General features: G+C 53.3%; 1 protein-coding gene across 2 annotated transcripts in view; it reads left to right on the top strand.

The window, feature by feature from the left end:
- Positions 1-48: 48 nt before the first annotated feature.
- The window catches only part of Usp35 (ubiquitin specific peptidase 35), a 23,806-nt gene continuing 9,203 nt past the window's right edge, over positions 49-14,651 (top strand). Inside the window, exons 1-6 of one of the 2 annotated variants that reach the window (XM_029531960.1) lie at positions 49-327; positions 6,351-7,127; positions 8,085-8,217; positions 9,725-9,854; positions 10,248-10,349; positions 11,868-12,026. In XM_029531960.1, coding sequence (XP_029387820.1) covers positions 6,455-7,127; positions 8,085-8,217; positions 9,725-9,854; positions 10,248-10,349; positions 11,868-12,026 — 1,197 coding nt within the window. In that variant the 5' untranslated portion in view covers positions 49-327; positions 6,351-6,454. Of the gene's footprint in view, positions 328-6,303; positions 7,128-8,084; positions 8,218-9,724; positions 9,855-10,247; positions 10,350-11,867; positions 12,027-14,651 lie in introns of those variants that run through there. The other variant, XM_021209969.2, reaches the window with a different exon arrangement.

Genomic DNA, 14,651 nt, shown 5'->3' with positions numbered 1-14,651 from the left:
CCGGCACTGGGACCAGCTGGTCTTAAAGGGGACGCGGCCCGACTAGGAGCTCGCAGGGTAACCCCGCTCTGGCTCCGCCCCGTTTCCCCGCACCTCACCCCTCCCCCAGTTCCGTCCCGCAGCCCTGAGACCGCGCAGCAGAGTTGCACTGCCCAGGTCCATCTAGGGTTGTGTGGAGCGGGGTGGGTGGAGTTGGACATCACAGTAGCAGCAGCATCCCTGCGGTCTGGGACCCCTCGGTAGGGGAGCGGAGGACCCGCCCTGACCTAGCATTGCTCAGGCTTGTCTAGCCCGGCCCATGCGCCCCGCCCAAGAGTGGGTTCTAAGGTAAGGCCCTCTGAAGTCTAGGAGGTAAGGGGGCTCTGGGTGTGAGTGTGAGTGTCGGGGGTGGGGTGGGGGCAGTGTCTGCACCCTGACATTTCGAGTGCTCCATACTTATCTTCAGGACTCTGAGAGCACGAGACTGGAAGGTGGGAGATCTAGGTGCTTCTGGGCCTTTGCTGTGTGACCTTGGCCTTCTAACTGCCCCTCTCTGAGCCTTAACCCTCTCCTTCATCAGCTGAGTAGCGAGGTGGTCCAGCTTCTTTACCCCTCAGTCCTGAGAGCACACACACCTAGAACCATGAAGCCTGGCAATCTTTTCGCGGAGAACCCCCAGTCTGGCTGGACAGGGGTGCTGTGACAGGCGTAAGGAGGGGAGAGAGGGGGCCCAACTGGAGTAGACATGAGGATCCAGAGGCACTCTGATCATCTTCGTCCCGGAGTCCGGGGGCCTTGACAAGGCTTGCAGATTGCAGAACTGAAGCTTAAGCGCCTGTCCTCCCTCTGAGAAAGTCTGGACTGGGAGTGGGGGCTGGGTCAGCAGAGGCTAGTGATCGGTGGCTCTGTAAGAGTGTGGACAGTCCCAGAGGGGAAACAGTGCTCCCATCATCTTCCCTTCCATCTCTCTAACTCCTCTTCACTAACAGGGCTCTTGCCTGTCACGGCAAAGCCCTCACTCCTGTCTTTCCAGGACCCAGTCTGGGGCTGGTCGAGGCCTCCTAGGGGGAAGGGTGCCATGCTAGGGTTGCCTTGGTAAGACACTGAGTTAAACCGAATTCTGCTGCCAAGAGACCCGAGGGAACCCTGGCACCCATAGGAGTCATGGGGGCATGAATGTGAGGGGCTGAGAGGAGAGCAGATGAACGCCCTCCTCCCTAAAGCAGGGCAGGAACCTGCAGACCCTCCCTCTTCCCTTTTGAGGAGATCTGGGAACAGCAGATCCAGGGGCTAACCAGGAGCTGGGGTTTCCTATTGCTTTTTCTGCCTTGTTTGTGCAGACCATTTCTGGAGTGGCTAAGTCCTCTTTGGCCTCTGTGAGGTGTCTCGAAGATGTTCAAGGGCTGTGGAGATTAGAGACCAGGCCCAGGAGGGGCAGGGACTGGCCTCAAGGTAACCCTGTCTACTTTTCTGGTCACATCTTTGATTTTTATCTTGTTTTGTTACCAAATGTCTCTCATCAATATCTAGGCACACCTCCATGGCCACCTCTGCCCCTGGGCACACAATCATCCTGGGCGCTGTGTATAGAACAGGATTGGATCTACTTCCTACAGAGTCAGACCCTAGCCAGGTAGGAGAGAGAGCATGCTGGATCAAGTTAGACTGCAGAGGATGAAGGAGCCAAGGCGGCCTGGGAACCGGAGCTTAGAGACTCTCGCTCTGTGGAGGGACAGGGAATGGCTTGCGAACTGGGCATTGCAGGCTGAGTCAGAATTAGCAAACCCTTTCCCATAGAGAGGACAGAAAGAAAACAAAACAAAACAAAACACAAGCCCTTCTCCAATTCCCATCTACACCTACTATCAGTGTGGTGTCACATAGATGGCCCCAGTGGCAGGCTTTCGAGTGTGGGCTTTGTCTGAGGGGGTCAGTGGCCTTGAGGGTCTGAGTAGCCAGGTGAGAGGGAACTTTTCAGAAATGAGGTTAATCTGATGGCGTTGCTGAGAGAGAGAGGCTGAGGAGGTGATGGAGGTTAATCTGATGGCGTTGCTGAGAGAGAGAGGCTGAGGAGGTGATGGAGGTTGAGCTCAGACCCCTCCCCCCCCAGCCCCCGTGGTGGTAGAGAAGAGCCAGGTTCTCCAAAGCACAAGCAGAGGACTGTCGACACACAGCTGAAACGCCAAGCGTTATCCACGAGGGACAGATGAAGGCTCAGGGCTTTCTGGGAGGGGTGTTCCCTCTCCCGGGTTCCTGGAGCATCCATACAGAGAGTGCCTGGACACCAGGCTGGCAGGCTCAGGGCGCAGGCTCAGGGCTTGGGCAAGGGCATCAGCCATGCTGGGGGAAAGGCCAAGAGGTAAGTGGTCAGTCACCTTCCATTTGGGTTTCAAAGGCTGAGAGTTGAAGGGGGTCTCTTCCTCTGTCACCAAGGCCACCGTGGAGGTGGTGTCCAGCTTAATTAAAAACCTGGACTGCTGTCCTCTAGGCCTTGTGATGGGAGGATGGATTGAATGAGAGAGTGAGTGAGGTTCAGGAGACGACTGTCCTAGTCCAGGCAAGAAGTGAAGAGGAGCTGAAGTGGGGGGAGGGGGACAGGGAGGGCGGGGGGGGGGACAGGGGTGGGAAGGCTGGAGCTGGGCTGCTGAGGGGGAAGGTTGAACTGAAATTCCTAGGGGCAGCTGTCAGCATTGTGCTTGCCTGCTTTCCTTCACAGCACCAGTGTGTTCCCTCCATGACAGATGACCAAGCCTTAGGAGTGGCAGGCCCAGAACAGCTCCCATTTGCCTGTGAGAAAGCTGAGATGCTAGGAAGCGTTTAGCCTCAGGCGAGCTGGTGGTTTCTGAGTGGAAGCTCTGGACACAGGCTCTGGGAAGGGAGGGGGAAGGCTGTTCCATTTGGTATGGAGCAGCTGGCTGGATTCAAAGCCTGTGTCGACAAGCCATCCCTGCTGGGTAACCCAGCTTCTCCTGAGGAGGGCTGGTGGCCCACAGCTTCTTCTGGGAGGGAAGTGTGTCGGCTGCTTTTGCCATGGCCTGGAAATGTGTCTCCCCCTCTTCCCTACTCCTGCCCTCCTCCGGCCTGCGATTGGAGTCGGGTGAAGTAGAAACCTCTGAAGCTCTGTTGCACGCATGCATCCAGGATCTCACGGAGAGGGTTTACTGGTAACCATGGTGACAGATGACCTGACTACTTGCATAGGCGGTGTGGCAGGTAGCAGGGCTTGTGCAGAGGCCAAAGATTGAGGAAGGCTGGCTTCTGTGACTGGAACTTCAGGTGGTTCTGATGGACTGGGCTTCCAGCTGCCAGGTGCAGCCTACCTGATGTAGTTATCAGGCAAAAGGGCAGGGATTGGCAGGTGCTTGGTCATGCCGTTTCTGTGGTTTAACCAAACACCATTTATCCCGTGGTGCATAGGCTTTACTCAAGGTCACGGAGTACAGGTCTCCATTTCTACTTCGATTTAAAAAAAATGTTCTCCTAGAACTTTCCCTGGCTCCAGAATTCCATTTATGCCTGCCCCGTGCCCTGACCTGCTATATATGATGCCAAAATCTCATTGATTAAGGTTTCTTCTTAGCGGCATGAATGCCTTGCTTTCTTGGCAGCCTGGGTTAAAAAGCGTGATCCAGCCAGCAGTCCACGAGGCAGAGGAGGCAGATGACAGCCTTGTCCTAGGTCCTGCCTAAGAAAGAGGGCTGAGGCTGACACAGGAGGTGGGGCATTTTAAAGATTTATTTATTTATTTATTATATGTAAGTACACTGTAGCTGTCTTCAGACACTTCAGAAGAAGAAGTCAGATCTCCTTACAGATGGTTTTGAGCCACCATGTGGTTGCTGGGATTTGAACTCTGGACCTTCAGAAGAGCAGTTAGTGCTCTTACCCACTGAGCTATCTCACCAGCCCCCAAGGTGGGGCATTTTATTTCTTGTTAATTCTACATATTAGGTTCTATTACTGAGCCACACCTCCAGCCTTGAGACTAGTCTTTACATGTCCACGGGGGTCACATTTTGCACTGCCCGGTGCTCTATAAACACACCAGGCTGCCACATCCTTGAGGACCCAGGACTTTGCTTCCCAGGCAGTGGGAATTGGTGTTTCCTCATGAGTTCCTTCTTGTTTCTCATGTCTAGAACCATGCCGAGTGCTTCTTGTTCCTATCATAGCCCATTCAAACCAGGGGGAACTTTCTGGAGCTGAGCAATCCCAGAGAAGGCTCTTTCGGAGTAAGAGTAGAGCCCTGTCCACCATCTTCCCACGGCCACTTGAGGGGATTCTGGGCATTTGACTTTTTTTTCTAAGATGAAATAATTATTTTCGGAGACTAATGGAAGCAGCTCTGCTGGTTCAGACCTACAATCACAGCCCTGAGGAAGCTGAGGGAGGGCACAGAGAGACACAGTTTCACCTGGGTTGCAGAGTAAACACCATCTAAAAACAAACAAGCAAACAAACAAAGAAACATCAAGAAGCCAGATGTGGTCATTGATGTCTGTTATTTTGGAACGCTTGAGAGGTGAAAGCAGGAAGGTCAGGAGTTCAAGACCAAGCAATCACAGAGATTTAGTGAGTTTTAGGCCAACCTGAGTCACGTGAGACCCTGTCTCAAAACAACAAAGTATGGAGCACCTCAAACTTAGAGTTCAAACACCAGCAAAATGGAAAGAGCAGAGCCAAGTGGCACACTGAAAGAGCCAGCTAAGCAATGCACTTTAGAAATAGAGAGACTGGGGTGTAGCTGAGGCCAAGCTCAGAGTGCTCCCCTAGGATGCACGAGGCCATAGGTTCAAAACTAGCCCTTCCAAACAAATGACACCCAGGGAGGGGGAGCCCTTCCAAACAGAGAAGAGTCCAGGTGGAGAGCGCTTATACCACAGGGCAGTATTGACCTTACTCATCCAACACATGCCTACTGTGTGCTGGACCAGGGCAGTAATGGCCTCATCCAACGTAGGCCTACTGTGTGCTGGGCCATGTGCTAGGTGCTGGGGAGGCCAATGAACAGAACTCAACTTCAGGGACCACACTTAGTGTGGCAGGGAGGCCAACGGGAGCCAAGTAGCCGTTAAGTGCACTAGAGGAGCCGGGCAGGATGCTCTGGGTATGTAACTGTCTGCAGCAGGTAGAGAGGGCAAGTGAGGCGTCCTTGAAGTGCCAGCCAAGTGCCTTCATTACTTCTCTATTGCTGTGATAAGACACCGTGACAAGGGCAACTCAGGAAAGCAAGCGGTTAATCTGGGCTCTTGGTTTCAGAGGGTTCGAGTCCACAGTGGGTCAGCTGTCGGGAAGAGCTGAGAGCTCACATTCTCTTCAGCAAGCAGGAGACGGGGTGCTAACTTTTGAAACCTCAAAGCCCACCCACCCCCAATGACACTGTCCCCAAATTCTTCCTAATTTGGAGACCGCACCTCCTAATTCTTCCTCAACTGTTCTTTGTCAGGGGCAAGGTTTCAGATGTGAGCCTATGGAGGCCATTTTCATTCAGACCACAGCAAGCAAGGAGAAGAGGTGGGGCATGCATATGGCAGAGGCAACACAGCGGACAGAGAGCTAGAGCCAAGGCAGGAGAAGCAGGCAGGGCCCTGGGGATGAAGGGCTGTAGAGCAAGGCTGGGTGGGAGGGTCAGAGAAGAGCATTGGCAGGATCCTAGCATTAAGCAAAGGCAGCTTCAACAGGGGAAAAGTTGTATCCTAGTGGCCCAAGGGAGAAAGGATTTCTGTGGCTCCAGTCTGAGGTCTAACTGTCAGTGTGGGGCAGTCAAGGTGGCAGAACTTTGAAGTAGTTGGTTGCTGCATGCACAGGACAAATCACTTACTGCTTCTACAGTTGATGATCCTAGCACATAGAATGGTGGGTGGGTCTTCCCGTTTCAGACCAATCAAGATAATTCCCCCACAGATGTCCAGAGACAGAAATCCCTCACCTGTGTGCCCAGAATTGTGTCTCGCAAGTGATTCTAGATCCTACCAAAGTGATAATACCATCTGCACTGGCTGGTTTTGTGTGTCAACTTGACACAAGCTGGAGTTATCACAGAGAAAGGAGCCTCCCTTGAGGAAATGCCTCCATGAGCTCCAGCTATAAGGAATTTTCTCAATTGTGATCAAGGGTGGGAGGGCCCATTGTGGGTGATGCCATTCCTGGGCTGGTAGTCCTGGGCTCTATAAGAAAGCAAGCTGAGCAAGCCAGGGGAAGCAATCCAATAAGCAGCATTCCTCCATGGCCTCTGCATCAGCTCCTGCCTCCAGTCTCCTGCCCTGTGTGAGTTCCTGTACTCACTTCCGTTGGTGATGAACAGCAATGTGGATGTGTAAGCAGAATAAACCCTTTCCTCCCCAACGTGATATTAGTGTTCCATTTTTCAGGCAAGAAAACTGAGGCCCTTCTACAGTATCACCACCCAAGGATCTGGACCGGACTGTGGGTCAGAGCGTGGCCCAGTCCCTGTCCCCAGCCCCGTGCGGCCGTCATGGACAAGATCCTGGAGGCCGTGGTGACTTCGTCCTACCCTGCGAGTGTGAAGCAAGGGCTGGTGCGGCGGGTGCTGGAGGCCGCGCGGCAGCCCTTGGAGCGGGAGCAGTGCCTGGCGCTGCTGGCCCTGGGCGCGCGCCTCTACGTGGGTGGCACGGATGAGCTGCCGCGCCGCGTGGGCTGCCAGCTGCTGCACGTGGCGGGTCGCCACCACCCCGACGTCTTCGCCGAGTTCTTCAGCGCGCGCCGCGTGCTGCGCCTGCTGCAGGGCGGTGCAGGGCCCCCAGGAGTGCGCGCGCTGGCCTGCGTGCAGCTAGGGCTGCAGCTGCTGCCCGACGGGCCCGCGGCGGACGAGGTGTTCGCGCTGCTGCGGCGCGAGGTGCTGCGCACCGTGTGCGAGCGCCCGGGCCCCGCCGCTTGCGCGCAGGTCGCCCGGCTGCTGGCGCGCCACCCGCGCTGCGTACCCGACGGCGCGCACCGCCTGCTCTTCTGCCAGCAGCTGGTGCGCTGCCTCGGCCGCTTCCGTTGCCCAGCCGAGGGCGAGGAGGGCGCGGTGGAGTTCCTGGAGCAGGCCCAGCAGGTGAGCGGGCTCCTGGCGCAGCTGTGGCGCGCGCAGCCGGCCGCCATCCTGCCCTGCCTCAAGGAGCTGTTCGCTGTCATCTCCTGCACAGGTAGGTGCGTGTGCAGCCGGGGCCGGGGCCGGGGCAGGAATTCGGGCTGGTCCTGTGGTGGGTTATACAGGCGACGGACTGCGATGTTCATTTTTAGTGAGAAAGTCTACCTTGGGCGTTTTATGTGGGTGTCGTCCTGTGGTGGGGCTGGAAATGTAGGGGGCACTCCACGTGAGTACTGTCAATCTGGGAATGCAGAGTGGTCCTGGCCTTTGGGTCAGGCAGGCTTGATCCGGGGTGATTAGTACCTGGTAGCAGGCGATACCTAAACTCATAATCTATCTTTTAAAAGAAGATCTATCTTTATTTCATGTGTGTGAGTGTTGTGTGTGTATGTTTGTGCACTGCGTGTGTGCTTGGTGCACACCGAGGTCAGAATAAAGCATGGATCCCTTGAAGTGTGGAGGTAAGGATGGTTGTGAGCCACCATGCTGGAATGCTGGGAACAGAACTCTGCCCTCTACAAGAACATCAAGTGTTCTTAACCACCGAGCCATTTCTCCAGCCCCTCAACTCTGAATCTTGATATCCAATTGCCAGCCAGCAGTGTGGACGACTGGACTGAGGTCTGTGCCATCCCTGATGGTAGGACTGGGCAAGGGAAAGAAAGGAAGATCCAAGCCCGACAGTGTGCCAGTACCTACCTCCTAATCACTTGCATAAGAGTTAGGTATTAAATGTACCTTCTTACATCTCAGCCTTTGTGTAGATGCAACTGGAATGACCTTTCCTCTCAAGGACAGCTCCAGCATGAACTCTTCCAAAGGGTTTCTGTTTACATGCACAGTTGGGCAGCAGTGCTTTCTTGCGGTGTCAGACTATGCCAGGGAAGGGTTGTTGAGTGAATGTGTTACAGTGGAATCAGACTTTGATGCTGTCAGGGGAGAGGATGTGGCCCCATGTGCTGTTTCCAGAGGCCTAGTTTACAGTGGTACATGAGAGCGCAATCCATTCCAGAGGAGGAGCCACCGTCCAGCGCCTTGGCCAGCGTGGTCCAGCACCTCCCATTGGAGCTTATGGATGGTGTGGTCCGGAACCTCAGCAATGATGATAGTGTGACGGACTTCCAGATGCTGACTGCCATTAGCAGGTGGGTGCCGAGGGTCAGCATGGTTAGAGGTTAGGCTCATACCTGTCTACTGTGAGCTCCACAGTCCCACCCTGTTTGGCCTTGGGATAGATGTAAGTAACACCAAATCCTGTTCCAGTGATACCAGCAGACTAGGTACTAGCTGTGTGACCCTGGAAACGTTACTGAACTCTTGGCCTCCGTTTCCCCCTCTATAAATGTGGAAGTGGATGGTAGCATGAGAAAGTAAAAATAGGGGCAGAGGAGTTGGCTCGGTGGCTAAGAGTGCCGGCCTCTGGGGTCCTGAGTTCAGATACCTACCATCTGGCATAGCTGTGTGTACAAGTGACTTTAGTATTGAGAAGGCAGAGATGGGCAAACCTTTGGAGCTCACTGGCCAGTCAGCTTCGACCTTGGTAGGAAGACTCTTACAAAGGGCATCGGGATGCAGAGTAGTAGTGGAGTAGAACACTGCCTGTCCAGTGGACTCCATTCTGCACGTGCGTGCGTGAAAATATGCACGTACGCATACACACATGCAGAGTAAAAGTAGTTTTTGGTGTGATCAGTCTGCAAAAGGTCATAAACGGAGTTTGGGTGCTTTTCAACTCACTGGATCTGTGTACATTCCCTCATTTGAATGTTGTCACCTGTGAGCCAGCTTCACCTGCCTGCCTGTGACCCCTGACTATGCCACCTGCACTCTTCCCCACAGGCCTTTGCCTGTGCAGACCCCATCTACCTGGCATGCCTCCCTCTGCCCTTCTTCCTATACTCATGCACAGAACACCATCTCCATAGGGCCTTCTGGGTTCCCTGTCTTAGTGGGCAAGAGTGTAGTCGGGAGGGGGGCTGGGCAAGAGTGTAGGTGGGAGAGTTGTGTACCGCAAGAGCCAATCCTGCCCCGTGCTTCTTGCCTGTGTGACTTTATTTCAGTTTCTCAGCTCTAAAGTGGTCATCACTGGGCCCGGCAAAGAAAGTGTTGAGGATTAGATGAAAGTGGGCCGCCATGTGCAACGTAGGGAACACCATGGGAACTTTCATAAGTACTCCTGTTCTTTCTCATTGCCCACATTCTGGTACTCTAATGAGTGATGCAGTTTTCCTGAGCACTTAGCACATCTCAGCCCCATGTTCATCCTAGGACAGGCCTGGTATGGTGGATCCTGCAGTCTTCAGCTGCTGTCCTGGCTTAATGTGATATTCTCAGGAGAGGGGCATTTTCTCCATTTGCAGATGAAGTCCAGGCTCAGAGAGAAGTAGCTGGCCCTGGTCCCCAGTGGGGCTTGGTGGAGCCAGAGTTCTCAGCCCCAGGGTGCAGCTCCTTGCCTGGAACCCCCTTTCTCCCTGTAATGAGGAATGGGTGAGAGGGTCTGGAGACATGGCTGTGAGCCACGTCTGCTGGGCTCTGTTGTATCTTCCAGGAGTGCAGGTGTGGGTCAGGACTTTATGGCCAGACCCTGGGCTGCCCTTGCTCTGGCTTTTGGCCCCTCCCTTGTCCCTGTGTCACTGTCACTCCCCTCACCAGGATGATCGACTGGGTGTCCTGGCCCCTGGGGAAGAACATTGACAAGTGGATCATTGCCCTGCTGAAGGGCCTGGCTGCCGTTAAGAAGTTCAGCATCTTGATCGAGGTTTCGCTCGCCAAAATTGAGAAGGTTGGTGGCCCCTGTCCCAGCCTGGGCACGTGGCCTTTCCCACTGCTCTCTTCTGGGAGTAGTGCAGGTGTGGGATGCAAGGTACTGGGGTCCCAATCAAGCTGTGTGACAGGGTTAATTCACTGCCCCTCTCTGGGCCTCGGATTCGAACTCTATTACTCTGACCACTCATTCCACTGCGTGTCTGCCCACCATCACTCACCTAACTCTGGCTGCCCATTTCACCGTCTGTTGCTCCATCTAGCTCTGGCACACATCTGTGATCTTGTTACCACTGTTGGCCAGCTGTTTCCATTCTACTGTGTCTCAGGTTCCCTTCCAGGGTCCACTGTGGTCACACTTGGCACTGGGTGGCTCAGGTCTGGGAACCCCCTGACATGACCTCCTTTTCAGGTCTTCTCTAAGTTGCTGTACCCCATCGTGCGGGGAGCTGCCCTGTGTGTCCTCAAGTACATGCTCCTGACTTTCCAGCACTCCCATGAGGCCTTCCACCTGGTAAGGGCCTTGCTGTGCTCTCTGTCCAGTGACCTATGGTGGATTTCTGCTGGGCGTCGGGGAGTTGGGACTGTTGAGGCAAACCTCTGGATCTTACCACAGGAGGCTCAAGGCCTCAGAGGACGTGCGACTCCCATATGCACACTGTAGAATGACAGAGTCTGGGTTGGAGACAGCTACAGTTCTTCAGGGTCAGGAGTGTGTCAGGTGTTAGGACTAGTGACTAGTGCTACGAACAGTGCAAACACCCACCCAACTCCCAGACTGGCCTTCCTTCTTTAGATAAAGAAATGCAGTGGTGAGATGGTGAGCAAGTCACTGGTCCCAGATAGGTGGACAGTGAAGGTTTCAGCCAAGTTGGTCTGACTTCCACGTCACTGTCTTTCTCTGTGTTGCCGCCACCACTCATTGGTCAGGCCTGTAGCTCAGGCTCCTCCTCTACGAGGCTGAAGTCCACATGGTGGAGCTTTAATTTTCATGGCCCCTGGAGAAGACAGCAATGTTGTGCTCTCTAGTTTGTTGCAATGAGAAAAGATCAGAAGCCGGGATGGGGACCAAGTGTCACTATGATGACCTTAATCTGGAATGGGGTAAACCCCAGGGCTGGTAGGAGGGGAAGAGATGAGCTGAGGCTTGTCTAGAGCCTGCCATATATGAACACAGGTTCCCCCCCCCCCCACTCATGTTCCTGAAGCGCCTTATGATATAGTGCCCCAAGGCAGTAGCTCTCAGCTTGTGGGTCTCGACCCCCTTTGATGGGGATTGTACACCCCATTTACAGAGATCACCCAAGACCATTGTAAAAACACAAGATATTTACATTACAATTCATAACAGCAAAACTAAAGTTGTGACATAGCAAGGAAAATAATTTTACGGTTGGGGGTCACCATATCACCAGTGACCCTTGTATTAAAGGGTCTCAGTGTTAGGCATGTACAAGGCCCTGTGTTCTGTCTCCAGCATTACCAGCCCCTCCCCTGAGTTATGGAATAGGGAGTGTTCATGGTGCTGAGCTCAGGCAGATGATTGGTAAGGCCTGAGCGTCTGCTGTTAGGTAGAGAAGCCCATGGTTGCTCGGGCCTTTGGGTCTCAAGGCAGGCGACTGAAGCTGAAGAGCTGGCCTTCCATTAGCCATGAGGGAGGAATTATCTATCTCACCTTGCAGATAAAGAAACGGAGGCAGGCAGAGGCAGGCGGATTTCTGAGTTCGAGGCCAGCCTGGTCTACAGAGTGAGTTCCAGGACAGCCAGGGCTATACAGAGAAACCCTGTCTCGAAAAACAAAAACAAAAAACAAAAAACAAAAAAACAAAAAACAAACAAACAAACAAAAGAAACGGAAATGATAGGCCATACATCTTGTAAGGAAAATTGCTTCTTGTGGTACTCGGCTCCACCGAGTGGAGGGGACACTGGCCACATGGGTGTACCTTCAGTCCTCGGAGGCCCCCACTTTCAGCCCCAAGCTTCAGATAGGTAATCTGATACTTTAACTAGCCCACCTTTTCTCTTACAGCTTCTCCCTCACATTCCCCCCATGGTGGCCTCTCTGGTCAAGGAGGACTCGAACTCTGGGACCAGCTGCCTAGAGCAGCTGGCAGAGCTGGTGCACTGCATGGTGTTTCGGTTCCCAGGCTTCCCAGACCTGTATGAGCCTGTCATGGAAGCCATCAAGGTGAGTGGATAGCCTCTTTGGCACAGGTGCCAGTTTGAACCTTCTTTGAGGTGGTACCATGGCTTGGTAGCCGCCTCCATCACCTGGAGCTGAGCTGTTTCCTGTCTCCTCACTGGGGCATTTGTGTGCATCAATTGCTGGAGGTCACCATGATTCCCACCAGGGACCTCTTTTCTTGAGTGTGCTACAGGGCCCATGGAAACCCCTTCCTCCACCTGACCTACAGTGCCTGCCTTCTTTTATTTGCATTTTCTTGTGTTTTAGTTAGCATATGGGGTACTGGGTCACAGGACCTACTTAATGTTCAGTAAGGTCTCTAGGCTCTCAGGGACTGCCTTGAGTGAGCCTTCTTCCCTGCTCTCAGTGTCCCCTCACCTCCTTCCCCAGCAGGGTCTCTTGGTGGCTTCTGCAGCACCAGCACTCTGTTGCCTGTTGACACCGTATGTCCTGGGCAGCCCAGAACACGAGTGACTAGGAGTAGGCTGGTGTCCTGGTCTCAGGAGAGCAGAAGCTGGGATGTGGGGACACAGGCACAAAGCAAACCAAGCTGCCTTCCCGGAGGAGCCTTTGGGGTGACAGATCTGTTTACAGGAAGTGATCTAAGGCCCACTGATACTGAGGAGGATCCACGCAGGGGTGGAGGGTACCTTTCAGAGCCCCTGACTGAGGTTCGCCCCACAGCATGGCAGACCTGGTCCCCAGCATTGTCTCTACAACACATCTGGGCATGTGTATTGAGACATAGCAGACATCTTTTAAAAAGGATTTACTTTTAAATTTGTGTGTGTGTATGTGTGTGTGTGTGTATCTGTCTGTCTGCATATATATATGAAGAGGCTGGAAGAGGGCATCAGATCCTCTGGAGCTGGGGTGACAGTGATTGTGAGCCACCTGCTGGGCATGCAGGAACCGAACTCACCCTTGAGCTAGTTAAGGGCTAGTGCTCTTAACTGGTGAGTCATCTCTCTAGCACCATAGCAGACATTTTTTAAAGTACAGAGCTGATTTTGCAAGAGAGTGAGGAGGAACCTCCAGGGATCCCCAAAGGAAGAAAAGCACAAGTTCCCAAATAGGGAGGGGCGGGCAGGGGATGATGTCTTGGGTGCAGGTTAGGGGGGTCAGGAACATGGCCAAGCTCAAATACAGAGGGGCTTGAACTGGTGTCGGCAAGCCATGATTCATCATCACGATGGAGTGGTACTATGAAGCCCCTGGGAAGCCAACAAAGAGGCTTCTCTGTTAATAAAAAGTATGGTCTAGAAAAAGTATGCATGGGGGCCCAAGTAGAAACTGGGGAATTTTTTCTAGCTTGATGTAGACTTTAGAAACTTGTAACCACCAGCTGGTTTAGAGGTTGAAATTCAGACCACTTGGTAATGGAATGTCGCTCTCCAGTGCAGGCATGCTTATCAACTTTAATACCCTAGGGTTGTCTGGTAGACACAAAACAAGCCATAAAGATAAGCTTGTATTGCAGATGAGTAATCTAGAAATTTCTGTTGTAAAAATTCCTTCCCAGGAGAGATGAAAGCTGTACCTGCTCCTTCTCCAAAGGTCCCAGTGACCAACTCGGGTCCCAGCGTCCACTCTGGGAACTATTGTGTTTTTAGGCTTCTTTATAGAGCATAGGAGATCAGCTACTTAACAGATGCGCCTCCCCCTAATAAGCCTCACCTGGAAAGCCTTTACCAAGCAGGGATGAGGGCTTGCCTGTGGTCACATGTCTATACTGTAGCCCCTCCTCAAGGCAATGTGCAATTAAGGTAGAGGTTTGTATAGCAGGTGGTGAGTGGTAAGGAACTTTCTGGAAAGCCTGATAGAGAACAGGAGTTTGACCTTGACCATTAGTGTCTGGTGGGAGGAGAATACGTCACATGATTCAAGGGAAGGACACAAGGGTTTGGTGGTAATATCTCTGTGGTGTCCAGGGGACATCAGACAAACCTTGAGTCCAGGCAGAGTTGGTTTGCTTTGTCCAGTAGATCTGAATTGCTTAGGCTGGCCTTGAACTTGCAGCCTTCTTTAGCAACTCCCTGCGTGGCTGGGAGGACAGGCAGATTTTCTTTTCATCTGTGAGAGATGTCTGACACGTGATACATGATCCTGGGACAGGAGCCAGCAGGAGCATTAAAGCAGTGTGGTCAAGGCTGCTTCAGTAGTGAGGGAGTGTGTGGGGTGTGGGGCTCAAAGCTCTAAGCTGGTGTGATGCCTTTGACTAGGAGTTTGTGCTCAGGAGCTGGAAGGAGGCTGTGCTGGCTAGTTTTATGTCGGCTTGACACAAGCCAGAGTCATCAGACAGGAGAGAGCCTCAACTGAGAGAATGTCTTCAGAGGACCTGGCTATAGGCAGGACCTGTAGGATCCTATCTTAATTAGTGACTGATGGGGAGAGCCCGGTCCATTGTGGGTGGGGCCACCCTTGGGCTGGTGCTCCTGCTTCTAAGAAAGCAGGTTGAGCAAGGCATGGGGAGCAGGCCAGTAATCAGCATCCCTCCCTGGCCTGTGCATCAGCTCCGCAACTGCACCAGGTTCCTGCCCTGACCTTTTTTTTTTTGATTTTTCGAGACAGGGTTTCTCTGTGTAGCCCTGGCTGTCCTGGAACTCACTCTGTAGACCAGGCTGGCCT

Source organism: Mus pahari, chromosome 1, assembly GCF_900095145.1.
Source record: "Mus pahari chromosome 1, PAHARI_EIJ_v1.1, whole genome shotgun sequence".
Taxonomy (NCBI): domain Eukaryota; kingdom Metazoa; phylum Chordata; class Mammalia; order Rodentia; family Muridae; genus Mus; species Mus pahari.
This window is presented reverse-complemented; position numbering and strand designations above follow the sequence as displayed.